Genomic DNA, 14,666 nt, shown 5'->3' with positions numbered 1-14,666 from the left:
CTTCAGGCTTGCCACTGCTCCGCGGGCGCTCAGCCTCGCTCTCCCAGGATGCAGACCACGTGGCTCTCGTACCAACGAATGCCATTAAAAAAAACACTTGCGAAAAGGCTTAGCATGTTGGCATGTTCAAACACACTACAGCCACCGTCGCCTCGCTCAAGAAAGCACGCCGCCGACGCTAGCGATCAAAATCCACGCTAGGCCTACGCTTCGGTTCAAACAAAGGTCTTGAACGAAGCAACACTTAAAATTATCGTCCGATGCCCCAAGAGGTCCACGTTGGGCAGCCAGATGTGGGAGATACGAGGTTCTCCTCCGTACTCTTGGGACAAAGGAACGACAACACAGTAGTGCAAACAGTCACAAGGGCATTTATTGCACCTTTCATGGATCAATGCCTGCTAGCCGAGTTCATATCCCCAAAACATGCCGATAGGCGCGCGACAAATCTAGAAGTCCGACTCACCGCGTCCTCGCGAGCGAATATGTTCGCTCCATGCTGGATCCCAACGCCTGGTCGTTCGCGTGTATAGTCACGCGAATCGTGGCGCGTTCCAAGGCGGCCACGCGAGGCGGTCTCGCAGATGCATCGGTCGCCGCGCGCTCGCGGGAGACGTCCTCCGCCGCGCGCCGACCCCCCGGGAAAGAGCCAGCCCCTTGTCCCTCGGCGCCCGAGTAACCCCCGCCGCGGTGCGACGGTCGCGCCATCTCTCGCACCGCGCTTGTACCACGCCGCGGGCGCCAGGCCACGCGAGCCGTGCGGGAGAACAGCATATCAGGGGATGCGCTATGCGGGAAAACATCAGGGGACGCGCGAGAGTCGCGCATCCCCACACTGGAAAAGAAAACGGTGGCTCGCGAATAAGGGCAACAAGCAATTATTGTAGAAATCAGTTGGATGCATGACGTTAGCGAAAAAAAAGTGCAGCAAAAATATTCTGCAACCTTGTAAGAACACTTGGAGCTACAATTGAAAATTCGCAAACGGATATTAGGGACGAAGAGTGTAACGTCTTCGACGGAGATGGCGCGCTGCGGTAAATCAGAGATGTTATTAGGAATAACCTCGACAAGAAAGAGAGTTGTCCAGACTGAAGCAGATCCAGCCACAGAGAAGACTGAGAGACCAAAATTTAGACTAGAAAGCTTCTACTAAAAAAAAAAAACACACACACACACACACAAGAAAATGTCCCTAATAATACGACCACACGACCCGATGAAATCTCAATACAAACGGCCGGGTCTACTGGAAAAGGCACAGCTGACTAGTGCCATAGAGCAAGCGACTATAGCGAAGTGAATTCCGCTTGGGTGACGTGAAAGCAAGCCGAAGCCTCCTTATCAATAAGAGCAAAGGGGTAAAACGAGCTCGTATAGGCCAGGTAAAGTAACATCGGTGATGTATAGAATGGCAATGCAAGCCCTAATATTACAGCTGTCAAAGTGGGTGGAGAAAGAAATTCACAGACGATTACGATACTGCCTAATGCGACATTTGAGCGCAGCTCTCTACGTGTTTTCGTTACGCGTGTCAATATTTTCTATTAGGATTATATAGGTACACAGCTTATATCAGGAAGTGAGTAGCGCGCTTCTTTCCATACAGATGACGCGTGCTATACTCTGGCGCCATATCGTAGCCATCGTCGCCGCTCAGCCCGTCTTGCACGGCGCTACCCTTTTCTTCTCACGCTTTCGCTCCACCAACGACGAGAGCGGCCCTTCGTTGCGGGTAAATCGTGCAACCAGCGACAGCGGCGACAACACCCAAGGGAGCGCTACATGCAGCCTAACTCGTAGCCGCTCGCCATCGTCCCTTGCAGTAGGAGTGATCGCCGTCACACGCGCTGGTACCGCGGACTGACCTCAGCAGCAGACGGCGCCGACGAGCGTAGCCCTCCCCACGCCACGCTACCCTGCCCGCTCCCCAGATGAGAGCGCAGATGAGATCGCTCACGCAGCGGTGGATGCCGCGGCCGCCAGCAAGTCAGCGAATGCGCAACCCGCTTGAGATGGCTTCTGCTCGTCATCATGAGATGGCTTCTGCTGGAACTTTTCGTAGATGCACTGTAATTACACTTTGATACGGGGCAGCAGAGAAGAGGGGGCGCTAACCGACCGAAGTGTCTTACAGTCTCAAAAATTCAGTTTCTAAAATTCTGCCATGACTTTTGCTCCCGATCGGTGCCTTTCTCCGACAACGGGAACAGTTGAAAGCTACACGCCGGGACGCGGCGCTGTTGCTCGAGCCTGTAAACTTGTATAATTTCCCGGTCTTTTTCAAAAGTATTAACCAATGGCGCATACTTCAACAATATCATTAGTATCTTACGTTAAGAATTGCTTTGTTCATTTAGACGTTCTTGCTTTCTAAAAAGTATTTTTCTTGATCTTAAGTTGTCGAAGTTTTCCGAGAGCCATCGACTACACTTCGTCGTTTTATTTGGCAGAAAATACGCATTTTAAACAGTTTCTTAAAATATATTTACCACAAATGTAACTTTTGTTGGCTGACAAAAACGTGTTCTTAGACTAATTGTTTCATCACGACAGCAAATTGCGCTAGAGAACACGAAGAACAAGCAAGGAAACCGAGACGATCACAAGGCACACTATTGACTCTGAAGCACAGCACAGCAACTCGTGTTTTGACAACGCCCTGAAGAAATCATCTGTTCACCGAACGAAAACAAATTTTTGGAGATTGCAAACAGCAACCTCTTTGCCTTGCTGAAGCATGGCTATTATGTCTTTTAGGGAAAAAAAATCATGCAATTCAGAAAGCCTGCGTGTACGCTTAATCGTGCTGTAGCACCGAAGTGTAAAAAATTGTCTTGGATTTAGCTCTTCTAAACCTAGTTATACCGAGCGAAAAGTCTCTTTGGTTTGGCTTTGCAAGAACTATGCACACCGTGTTTCATTAAGGTCAGGCCAGTCAGTCCTTCACACGCGTTACACACGCTTCCGAACGGGTTAACCGTGAAGTCGCGGTGAAACTTGGCCGTCGCAATCGAGCTTGCCGCCAGCCGAAGGGGTGTCGTTCGTCCCCCCCGCCCCTAAACTCGCCTCGCGCGCGCGACAGGAGGGCGCTTCCGGCCCCCGCCTTCCACGCCTACGCGAGATTCCCGTACAAAAATGAATGTTGATTAACCATTGATATATTGTTGGGCAATTGTTGAAACGGACTTCACAAATTTTCAAGAGCAATTGAGTTCACTCAACCCTTGCACAACAGTATTACCGTTGAGTGTTCTCAATAAACAATTTATTGGGTAGTTAGTGCTGATTTTTCTAGTTGTTTTTTTGTTGTGTAGCAGTTGAGTCCAGTATACAATAATTAGGACTCGCATATGAAGACATTCCAAACATTTATTGCTATGCGTTCCAACCTCATTCCTGTCACTTTGCGGCAAGTAGGTTCTTCTTTCGCCTCGCTTTCATTAAAAGAAAATGATGTGTGACCGACGGGGTGGAATCGAACGTCGGCCGTCGAGCCCGGTACTCTAACCAATAGGCCACGAGCGCGCGCATCCTCCTCTCAATCGAAAGCCAGTAAGCTCTGAAATGCTTGGCGCGTGCGCCGCGTGCCACTTCCTGGTGCTGTCGCTACAGCTGACGCTTTGAAGCGCCTATTCCCGGGACCGCCCCACTTTCGTAGCCATTTTCGCTACGTGAAAACTGCAACGTTAGACTAGATTCATGACCGCCCAAGTTCATAACGATTTATTTCTTCGCCGGTGTACAAATGCCATCGTCGTTTTAACATACACTAGATGACATAACCATTGGTACGATCCGAAATGAGCACGTTTCGGGGAGCAGAAGAATGCGAAATTCACTTGCAAACACGGTGACTATGCGCATGTGGAGTTCCCCAAAAGTAGACACGGCGGCAGCGCGGCCGGCGATAAGACAGGTGCCGACAGGCGACGACGCTACCTTCGAGCATCGGACGGGCAGTGGGAACCGTAGGATGCAAGCGCGCACACGCTACAAACATACACGAATGAGGTCTTCGAATTTCCTGCGACGTACCCTCTGTCTGTAAAGCAAATATAGTTTTTTTATCCAATGTCCGTGGTACTAGAGATCAAAGAACGAATGCGCTTTGAGATCGCAGCGCGCAGCAGCTATAACCATTGACTTCAAAGAGCTTCGGATTCAGCAACGGCCGCAACAGTATCACAGCTAATCGCTGTATCTGCGGCTGCTCCCGTCTCTCGCCTTGCAAGAAGCACGCGATTTATTTGAGCCTCGCCGAACCGTCGTCCTCTCATCTCCCAAGCCTGCAGGTCTCGTATGTTCAGTTAAGAACACTAAAGGGAAATGAAAGAAATACAGGTAACGGACTCTTATCATACTTTACTTGTCACCTCGTCATCTGCAAAAGCGCTACAAACTATTTTAGAAGCTTTATTTTCGCAAAAATAGCAAAATTAGTAGTAATCTTTATTTCTAGTTGGCGCGACAAACGTCAAGGTAGCGTTCGAGCGTGTGTGTGTGCGCGCAGCGGGTGCAACCGAGCTTCGTTTTGCGCACACTTTTGCAACAGTACGCACGGTTATCGCTAGTTTCGTAGTCGCATTTTTTGGTCGTTGTATTTGTTGTTTACGCTACATATTATGTTGTTCTTGAAAATTTATGAAGGTTAGTTGATCAAAAATTATTGCTAATTAATTACCGGTTTTTAAGTGCCATTATTTTGTGTTTGAAAGGTTTTTATAACTGAATACGATAGTGAAGTTGTGAACGGCTTTCGGACTCAGTTATTCGGTTGCAGTTGTGCGGTGGTTCACGCCTCGTACTTTTTGATGAAAGTACTTTTTACTTTTCGGACATCATGACGCACATTTTAGGGAAATGCTTTAACGACGATACGTGGGACGTTTATCCGTTGAAGTGGTAGGCTCGCCCAGCTACTAGTCTTCTACTGATGTGCGAGCCTGGTTGTTTTGATGAGTTGCGCGGCAGAGGTCATGATGCCTGTTGGAAAGGAGGCACCCCGAAACAGTCGCAGCCGCACTTCTGAAGATAGGTAAGTAATCTCGTTTTCTTGGACACGTAGCCTTTTTTTCTATTTTGACATTGACGAGCGTGAGATGTTAAGAACACTGTTCACTTTCTTCAAGCAAGCCACATGCCCCAGAGCAAATGCACGCGATACTAACTCTCGCTGCCGCCGTCACTTCATTTGAAACAATGGTAGGCGAAGAGGCAGCGGCGCCCCATGTGCGTAAAATTGCATTGCTTCATTTGTTCCTGACTAATAACGTTTCCTTCGTTTGTATGAGTGAACACAATTGGAACATAAGGATCGGCTTCTCTGCGCAGTGATAATTTTGTACAGTGGCCACGTCATCTTTCATGGGGGCTCACGTGGGCCGTCTAAGCGCTTGTTATCGCGTTTGCGATACGTGAGAGGCGCGCTGCCTTTCAAAGTATTTAGGCAGGGACTACGAGCTTAGAAGAACTGCGACAAATAATTGTGCAGCAGGTGTGCAGCTGTGCTACGCTTGTACCACACTCGTACCGGAAGGCAGTGTTGCACGTCACGCTTGCGCATTTCGTAACTATGGCGGCCGCCGTGGCAGTTTGGGGCTCGAGGTCGTGGATACGATCCCTGCAGCGGCCGCATTCCAAAGGAGCGGAATGCAAAAACGCTCGTGCATTGTGCATTGTAGGCACGTAAAAATTTCAAGGAAGTCAAAATTAATACGGTGTCCCCAAGTACGACCTGCCTCATAATCAGATCGTTGGTTTCGCACGTAGGACATCATAATTATTTTTTTTAATCCGTAGTGGCTCATCGTATACCATACGGTTAGTGCGATCACCTTTTGTACCGTAGCGGTTAAGCGCGCCTAGATTTAGGTTGCGCCTAATGATGGGGTGCACCGCAAAATATATTTCGCCTCTTTGGGATTTGCGGAGAACGGCCAACCGATTAGTCAGTTTCCGCGCGGTGACTGTACACGTATACACAGCGCAAATGAACAGAGGTGTGGTGACGACGTCGGCAAAGAACACAGCCGCCGACGGGCTCACCTTATCGCCTATCACCGCCAAAACTACCGCAGTAAGCATCTTTATCTAGCGCTGCGGGTTGCCGTTGAAGGCGTACTGTACAATTTTAATAGGCGATAACCGAAACATGCCACCGTTCTCTGCTGCCTCTTTGAGTTGGACCGATCCGAATGTGCGTGGCTTCCAGAAGCGAAAGGAGCGCCAATCGGCGCGTTGTCGCCTGGAGCTAAGCGTCGCACTCAAGCACCGTTTGCACGGTGAAGATTGACGCATGCATGAAGCTAGCTCACTGCGCGGACGCTACCGCGCAAAACGCGCAAGGGCGTGTACGCGACGTTCTGCACACAAATCGCGCGGGATGATCGGCGCCACGCCGGAGCGGCTAGCTTCAAAGAAGCGGTACATGTTCTCACTCGTGCAGGCACGCTCACGCTCGCATCGCTCTCGGCGTATCTTGAGGTCATTCCTGCTGCTGGACTTATACCCAAAGATTAGATATCTGCTTGGTATCGGCTATGCACTGTCGCGTGGCCTTTGGTTCTGCGGGAGAGCCAGGAATATTTTTCCCCGCTGTGAAACATCGCTGTGCGTGTTTTCGCTAACATTTACCGTAGCAACCCATTACTGTAGAAACCCGTTTATATGTAGCTGATTCACTAGCAAGCTCGCATCTCTGTTGTCACTCTCCATAAAGTGGGATTTTCAACTATTTTTTGTGCTGCTCTGTGCTGTACTAGCTGCCGCGTTGACGCTGTGAAGGCTTACTTTTGATTTGCTGTGGCGTTTAGTAGTAAAGGATAGGCCACCTTTTGAGCGGAGGCATTTACTTTTGTTTGTGAGAATGTTTACCAGCCTAACCAAGTGATACGTGCATACTGTAAACAGCAGCACGAACAGAGGCGGACGACGGACGACAAAATAGGTAGGAGCACACACGAGCGCAAGCTTTACTAAAAGTTTACTTTTGATGACAGAGGTATTAAACACACTGGTCAACTTGACAAAGGCAAAAATCCGTGCATGCGCGGCAGAAACAGCCACGTGCGACAAGAAAAGAGTATGAAAAAGCCATGTCATGTAGAATTAACGTGCGTGAAAAACGAGAACTATCGGACAAATATTTCGAATAAGCGAAAGATTTGTCCTATAAGTGATACTACCCAACGAGAAATATTCTCTTGAGAACTGCAACTTTTTCCCACTAAGGGCAACAGATAACTTGGTTATGCATTTGTTTCGTTTGTGAATATTGCTTCTGGAACTCCCCTGGTGTTGCGGTATAGAGCAGAAAGAACGATTGTTTCATCACAAAGACCAGAACACAAGAGGACTTATGGAAGCATTATTTATTGATCACGAATAAAAATTCATAAGCAAGATTTCTGTGACCCTTAGTGGAAAAGAGTTGCTGCAGTACTTCTCGTTAATATCACTTACAGGACAAAGCTTTCAGTTTTCATGTTTTTGTTAGTTTTTGATGCACATGTTTATTCTACAGGACGTATTTCGGTCCTTTTTTGTTGTGGCGGGATGTTTCTGCTGCGCATCCATGGCTTTTTCTTTGTGAAGTTGGCCAGTGTGTTTAAAATATTTGTCTTCACGAATAAACTTCTAGTTGAGTCAGCATTCATGTGTGTTCCTACCTTAATTCATCCTTCTCGTCTCTGTTTTGGTGGTTGTCAAATATAAATGTACACTGAATTGGCGAAGTGTCCATAGAATTGATACATGAAGTTATTTGCGCTGTTTATTTCAGGAAGAACGCTATAGGTTCTTATCTGCTCTTTGTTTTTAACACTGAGTACATTTTTCTAGTTCAACTTCAAGGAGTCCCCTGAGGAAGCCAATAAGAGTGATGGTAACTTCCTTTGTGAATAAGATTTATAAATTTCATCCATTCAAGGCATGACATGGCACATGCCTGATTGTAGGTTGCAAGCATTCGTAGTAAGATCTATTTTTCGGTTCTCATGACGCTTTTTTGTACTGTGCTGCATTCTCCAGGCACATGAACCTTTTTTATGCTCTAAGTGCATGCGTTCTTTTTCTATATGTTGGAGCGAAAATTGTGAGCCTAAATATGCATATATAACACTTGTAATTTTTTTCAACACGGGTGCTGTAGCTCCCTCCGTCTTTCAGTTACTGCTTTGCCCCAATTTTTATGCAACCTTTATGTATGTTATGCAGCAAAATTCTGGTGCTATTTTAATATTTTACCTGCGAAATTGAGATGATTGGTGTTTCGTATATGCATTTATTTGCGTTTTTCATTGTATCACCAATCTGGCTGTCGAGTCATTGGAACCTTTTCTCATCTTTTATGACTTGTCTTGAGCCTAAATATGCATGTATATCACTCGTAATTTTTTTCAACACGGGTGCTGTATCTCCCTTCGTCTTTGTTACTGCTTTGTCCCAATTTTTATGCAACTTTTATGTATTTTATGCAATAAAATTCTGGTAGCATTTTAATAAAATTTTGCCTGCGCAAATGAGGTCATTGGTTTTTCGTATACGGATTTGCGTTTTTCACTGTCTCGCCAATCTGGCTGTGCAGTTATTGAAACCTTTGCCAATCCTTTATGACTATTTCTGGGGTACTTGATCTGAAAGTGCAGGTGAGTATTTGGCTGTTTGGAATTGTGTTAGCCGTGTGTTACTACCCATTTTCTTTGCTAATTATTTTTTCTCTTATCGTTCAAGGTATTAGCCTTGCCTTATCTCTTTATTGACTGAGGTACCACTTATTTGCTGGGTATAGGGAGAAAAGGCCCCAAAAAGTGCTGTAATTAGATTTTTGCAAGTCCAGAAAAATTACCTGAAAGTGAGCTCACTAAATTGAGGAAATGCCACCAACAAACTCTTCTGTACCCCAAATTAACATAATCAAATGGTGTACTGTTTGTTCTTGACTTGTGCCAGGGAGATAAGCTGCATTCATTACACAAAGGTTTTACAAGTTTATTTCTGAAGAAAGCAAACCTGGCTCGTGAGAAACATATGATTCAGGTGCTCACCATGCCCGACAACTTTCTAAATAATGTCTCGTCAAATAATAGATATTTAGTGGTGTTATTTTACAAAATAATTGGCCAACATGAAAATATATATATCTCGAAGACAAAGCTCAGGCAAGTCTATTTTGGTACTTCATTAAATTTTAATCGCGGTGAAAGACGTGTGCTAAAGCTTCTATATATTTACGTGAAGTCATTTGTTTCAAGTCTGTTATTTTGCCTTCTCACAGTCAGCCGTAGCTCTTCCTGTGATGTGTTAGTGTGCGAAACATTTTAATGTAACGTATTCAGATTTCTTTTGTGTATTCACACGCAAGCAGCTTCAAGTGTTCATGTGTTCAAAGTTGGCTGTTACAAGGGTATGCTTAAGCCCTGCCTTTTGAGTCGCTTTACCTTCTAGTCATAAACTTAAGTCGAAAGTGAAGACCACAATGATCGTTTTGGTTGAATTGATATGTATTTACACTGCTAGAGTGCTGTAGGTACTAGCCTATGTCTCCAGGTTCGATGTAGTGGTGCCTTATGTACTGTAATATTGTTTCACGTGCACGCATCTTTAGTGTAAATAAAGGTACTTCAAGTTGATCAGTCTCTCCTTTGATTTTGTTTGTGTTTGGGAAAGTTATGAGCTGGCACTGGGGCATGCAAGTGTGAACAGCAAAGCAATTTCAATATATCAATAAAAATCCACCAGCCCAACGAAACGTCAATCATATTTTCATGGCGACTTCTGAAATCTCAATGCCATCTCAACTGTGCTACAATGTGCTTTTCAGTGCTATGGCAATAATAACTAAACATCAGGTCAACAGAACTACCACAACGTCAGTTCTACGCGGAATCAATGGTAACTCAACAACCATTCAACAAAACGAACAACGGACCGTTTAAGCACAATGGACTTTCAATATTATCTTAACAATTATTCAACATTGAGGTACCCAATGGTGCTTCAATTAAATTTCAGTGGCCAATATTCAAGAGTCCTCAACACTCAAACCAACAATTCTCCAACAAACTCAATAATTCCTCAATAAAAGCTCAACGTTGATTAACGATATTTCAATGCCTTCTCAATAAATTTTTTGTACGGGTTGAGCCCGTTCGCCGGCTGAACCTCGCACGCTTTCACTCGCACACATAGCACAGGGCGCGCGGCGACGAATTCATCGGCCTTGGTCTTTATACGGAACCTCACGGTGACGGCACGAATGGGCCTGGAGTGCCCATGTCATTGCTATCGCAATAAAAAGAAATGATTCTAAGTGCAGCGAGTACCATCGCGCCAGGTTTGTGCATGTGCTGGGAAGAAAACGTGGTGTACGCAACGTTCTTGTAAAACGGTGCGACCTTTGTAGGCCAGACGGGCAGACGTCTGAACGACAGATTGAAAAACCCTAGGCAAAATACAACAAAGGTAATATCTCGGCATCTAAGTGTGTTCTGTAGAGACGGTTGGATGCGTACATTTGTTGAAAGTGACCAGCAATCTATACAGATCTGCTGATCGCCTTTATAAGGAGAAATTACGGAAGCAGTTAAGTCGAGGGAATCTTGTGTCAACCTGCCATATGTTGTGCTATCAGAGAAGGAGCGTGCTTCCCGTCTGGGATTGGTATGAACACGCCCTAGGCTCGCTTATCTTTGTAGGCCTATATGTGCCGATGTGTATGTTAGGTTTATTACTTGTCAACCGGCATTTATTCTGCGTGATCAAAAAATGAACCTTGAGTTGTATGTGCGCCTTTCGACCGTCTCCCTCTTCTTATTTGTTCTTCGTGTGCTTTGGTGCCGTTTGCTGCTGACTTATAAACATTTGGAAAGCAACCTTAGGCACCGAGCTAGACAGGTAGAATAGAAAAATAAAACGCAGTATGACATGAATTTTTCGGTGCTTTATTACCCTCGCCAAATTTAGACATCTTGAGGTACCTTAAGCAAGAAGTAGGGAAATACCGCCCAGGCCAGCCAACTCACCTTTCCTGCAAGAGCCAAAAGGAAGCCGAAAAAGAGACCTCCGGGTGAGTTGGTGGCGATGTTCGTCTTCACATCGCCAGGGTGCAGAGCATTCACTGTGACGCCTGCGGAGTGTTTGAGTTAAAACACAAATCAACGAATTTTCCTGGCCTACATTCACAGCTGTGGTCAGAAGTTGGGGTGATTATAGCCATACACCCTTTTGAGCCACAAAATTTCACAAATTCACATCAAATTGATTACATAATGCAACAAGTGAAATGGTGAAATTGAAGACAGGTAGTGCCCCAAGATCGTAGTAGGAACTGTCAGATCAGCATTCCGCCTGAAACAAATTAAAACGCTCTACTACATTCTATATAGCTTCTACGCGTGGTGAGTTCGCGAGTGCTGAAAATTTAGCAAGGCAAACAGACTGCGCAAGCACGAGTGCGTCAATGGCTGCGTTAAGCTGTGCCAACGTGATGCATCTCTTCGCCTGACTGTTGAATAAGGGACAATAAATGGGCTAACTAAATTCTGCGGTACTTGCATCACACAGAGCTGCATGCGCTAATTCCATGCCCCTTTGTTGATTCTTTACGTTAGTGACCTGCAGCAAATACCCCCAATAGTAATAAAAAAGGAATGCCAGTCGTACGCCGGAATGAATGCTTACACAAGCAACACATATGGCTGGTCTTCGCTCTAATGCCACTGTGCTCAGGGCCGTGAATGCTGTCAGGTATTCTGTGCCACTGGCAATCGGAAAAATTCACCCATCAAACTGCGTTGCAGGTTATTGGCGACATAGATTAATATGTAGTCCGTGGGGGAATCAAATACTTGAGTAAGTAAGATCTCGAATGAAGGTACATCTCCATACCGCAACATACATCATGTCCTGGCTATTCATATGCGTACGAACGTGAGCATCGAGGCATTCTGGATCGCGGTATCGTAATTCTTGGGCACGTACCATTGTACAGGTGGATAATTTTCTGTACGCTCTGCTTAATAGCGTTCTTAAACCGCAATATTAGCACATCTTATTTATTTACCAGTGCTCACCGTGTCAGAATAAAATTATAAAAAAAGAAAGTTTGCATTTCCTGATAGTACATTTAATACAGTTGACTCATCAGCGGGTTAGGGAGAGAGCACGCATCGAGTCACTTCATATAATGGGTGACATTCTAAACACCAGAGACCACGGAATCGTACAATAATCTTCAGCACTTTTCGTTTTGTTGGTGCTTTTAATCGTATATCTCAAAAGGCCACAGAATTGGAAAATTCTGTTCATCACGTATTGTTGCATGTTAGCGCTTGCAAAGCACACTAATTGCAGAATTCCTACATTTAACGATACCTTATAGCTTTATATTCAATCAGAATAGGACTTCTCATTCTATAATGTGAGCCGTTGAAACCGCCTTTCTGTAAGCTAGGAGAGTAAGCTCGCATCGCAACATTTAACTGACAATGGAATGCGATTGTGCAGTTCGCCCATGTAACGCCGACTGGGGACTTTTGCTCGAAGCCGATTATTGTGAGAAGAGCACACGCGTTGTGAAGTGGTTGAAAGTCACGCTACAGTGGGCAAGGGAGCAACCAAAGGAGCTGGACGCGGCTAACCTGGCTCCTCTTTTTTTCGCAGGTTAGTAGAAAGCCTCGTGTCAAGACCTTAACAGCGATTCCTTGTGTCAAGTTGTGGTCCCTTGCCCTGGGGTGTTTTGGGAATATGCCGTGAGTTGTATTGATTCGTTGTGCTTTATTGTTCTTCTGTTAAGTGGGAATATGGAAATGAACCTTGGACCTGCGGTTACTCAGCAACTGCCTGCTATTCTAGACAATCAAAAGGTGTCCTCAATTGGCCGTAAGTCGATGCGGGAAAGCTTAGACTGTTATGTTGTTGAAACTAACAGAAGACTGGCTTTAATTGAGCAGAGACTGTTGTCATTCTCACAGACTCTACAAAAGGTAGAACAGGGTGAGCGTCTTGTTTCAAAGTTGAATGACCAGACTGAATTTCTCCTAAGATATGGATGACCTTGAAAATAGAAATCGACGCAATAATTTGATTGTTTATGGAATCGATAAATGTAAAACTGAAACGGTTCATTCGCACGCGGGTGCTGTTTCGAGAGAAATATTTAAAAAGAAATTGGGAATTAAATTAAGCAATCTTGAGCGCATACGCCGTTTGGGCAGAAAAGGAACAAACAAAACGCGACCTGTGATAATTCGCTTCTTTGATTTCAATGAAACAATGCTGCTTCTGAGAAATGCAAGGAAACTAAAGAACACCGACTACTCGATCGCTATGGGATGACTATTGACTCAGAATTCAGAAAATAAGAAAGCAGCTATGGTCAATCGGTAAAGATAGGCGTACGCCGGAAGATAAAGTGTATCCCAAGCACGATAAGCTTGTTTTCAATCAAGTGACGTACGTGTGGGATGAGGACAAGAACGAAAGATGGAGGCTTGCGGAGCTTGGTGCAGATTCAGACGGTGGTATAGCACAGTATAATGGAAGTCAGGCTGCGCCTTGGAATGATCACAAAGGGGCCGCAAATGGGGCAGACTGAGCAGTTGCTGAATGAATAGCTTAATTTGAAAGGAAAATACCAGTCACAAAAGACAAAGTACTAGAAGAGTTGTTCACACCATAACGACTCCTAGTCGTGGTGTGAACATCTTTTTTTGTCCTTTGTCTTTTGTGACTGTTTTTTTCCTTCAACTATGTACCAACTCGCCTGGATGTCAACCCTTCTGAATTTGAAGCGCTGCTTTATGACCTCGACCCACACGTTACGTTGCTGACGGAGACCTGGTTGCACACTGGTGTGCTTGATAACGAAATCATTCCTCCGTCGTGAAAAATACTCAGATGTGACAGGCAATTCCAATGGGGCGGAATCGCAAATGTCATTTAGGAAAGCGCAAACGTGACAATTTTGCCAGCTATTCCTAAACACGAAAGCATATTCTGAAAAATTGGTTTTTACGGTAATTTCATTGTTATCTTGGATCCCTAGAGCAACTATACGATTATGCACAGCGTCTCCGGGGTGAGAACGCAAAGTTTGCCTTAGCCGGGGATACTAATCTACCTAATATCAGTTGGACGCCATGCACACGGTGAGCATGAATGTTGTAAGCACTCAGAGATTCTTAATAATATTGCATTTTCCTGTGGTTTAGCTCAGATTGTTACTGCTTCTACCAGAATCACTGCTACCGCTGGACATATTCTTGATGTATTGCTTATACGTTACACTATCGGATGTGACTTCGTTGATGTCATGAAAGGGCACTCTTATCACATGTTGGTATTTGTCACCTTTTCCTTTCAGAAGTGTTCTGGCAAAAGCAAGCCCGTGATTGTTGTGATAGATTTCAACAGGGAGATGATGAGAGCAGCCTAGACTACTTCGAAGTGAATTTTGATGTTTTTAATGATGTTAAAAATGGGAATGCTTTGTGGTGTAAATTCAAACAAATTTGTCTTCATTCTATTGGCAGGTTTGTTCCTGACAAGATTAACGAAAAGGAACATATCCCCTGGGTTACGAGACATAATCCACATGAAAAGAAAGCTTAGGCGAATGAGACGCTCAGGTCGGCCTCGGGACTCTACTATCAACAAACAAAGCG

The 14,666-nt window shown here is 45.1% G+C and overlaps 1 protein-coding gene across 3 annotated transcripts in view; it reads right to left on the bottom strand.

Moving 5' to 3' along the window:
- LOC126543026 (retinol dehydrogenase 12-like) overlaps positions 1-14,666 on the bottom strand; it is a 69,859-nt gene that overhangs the window by 11,243 nt on the left and 43,950 nt on the right. For all 3 annotated transcript variants that reach the window (XM_055077584.2, XM_055077583.2, XM_050190172.3), the window contains one exon: positions 11,025-11,128. In XM_055077584.2, coding sequence (XP_054933559.1) covers positions 11,025-11,128 — 104 coding nt within the window. The remainder of the gene's footprint in view (positions 1-11,024; positions 11,129-14,666) is intronic.

The sequence above is a fragment of the Dermacentor andersoni genome, chromosome 2 (assembly GCF_023375885.2).
Source record: "Dermacentor andersoni chromosome 2, qqDerAnde1_hic_scaffold, whole genome shotgun sequence".
In the NCBI taxonomy this organism is placed as follows: domain Eukaryota; kingdom Metazoa; phylum Arthropoda; class Arachnida; order Ixodida; family Ixodidae; genus Dermacentor; species Dermacentor andersoni.
This window is presented reverse-complemented; position numbering and strand designations above follow the sequence as displayed.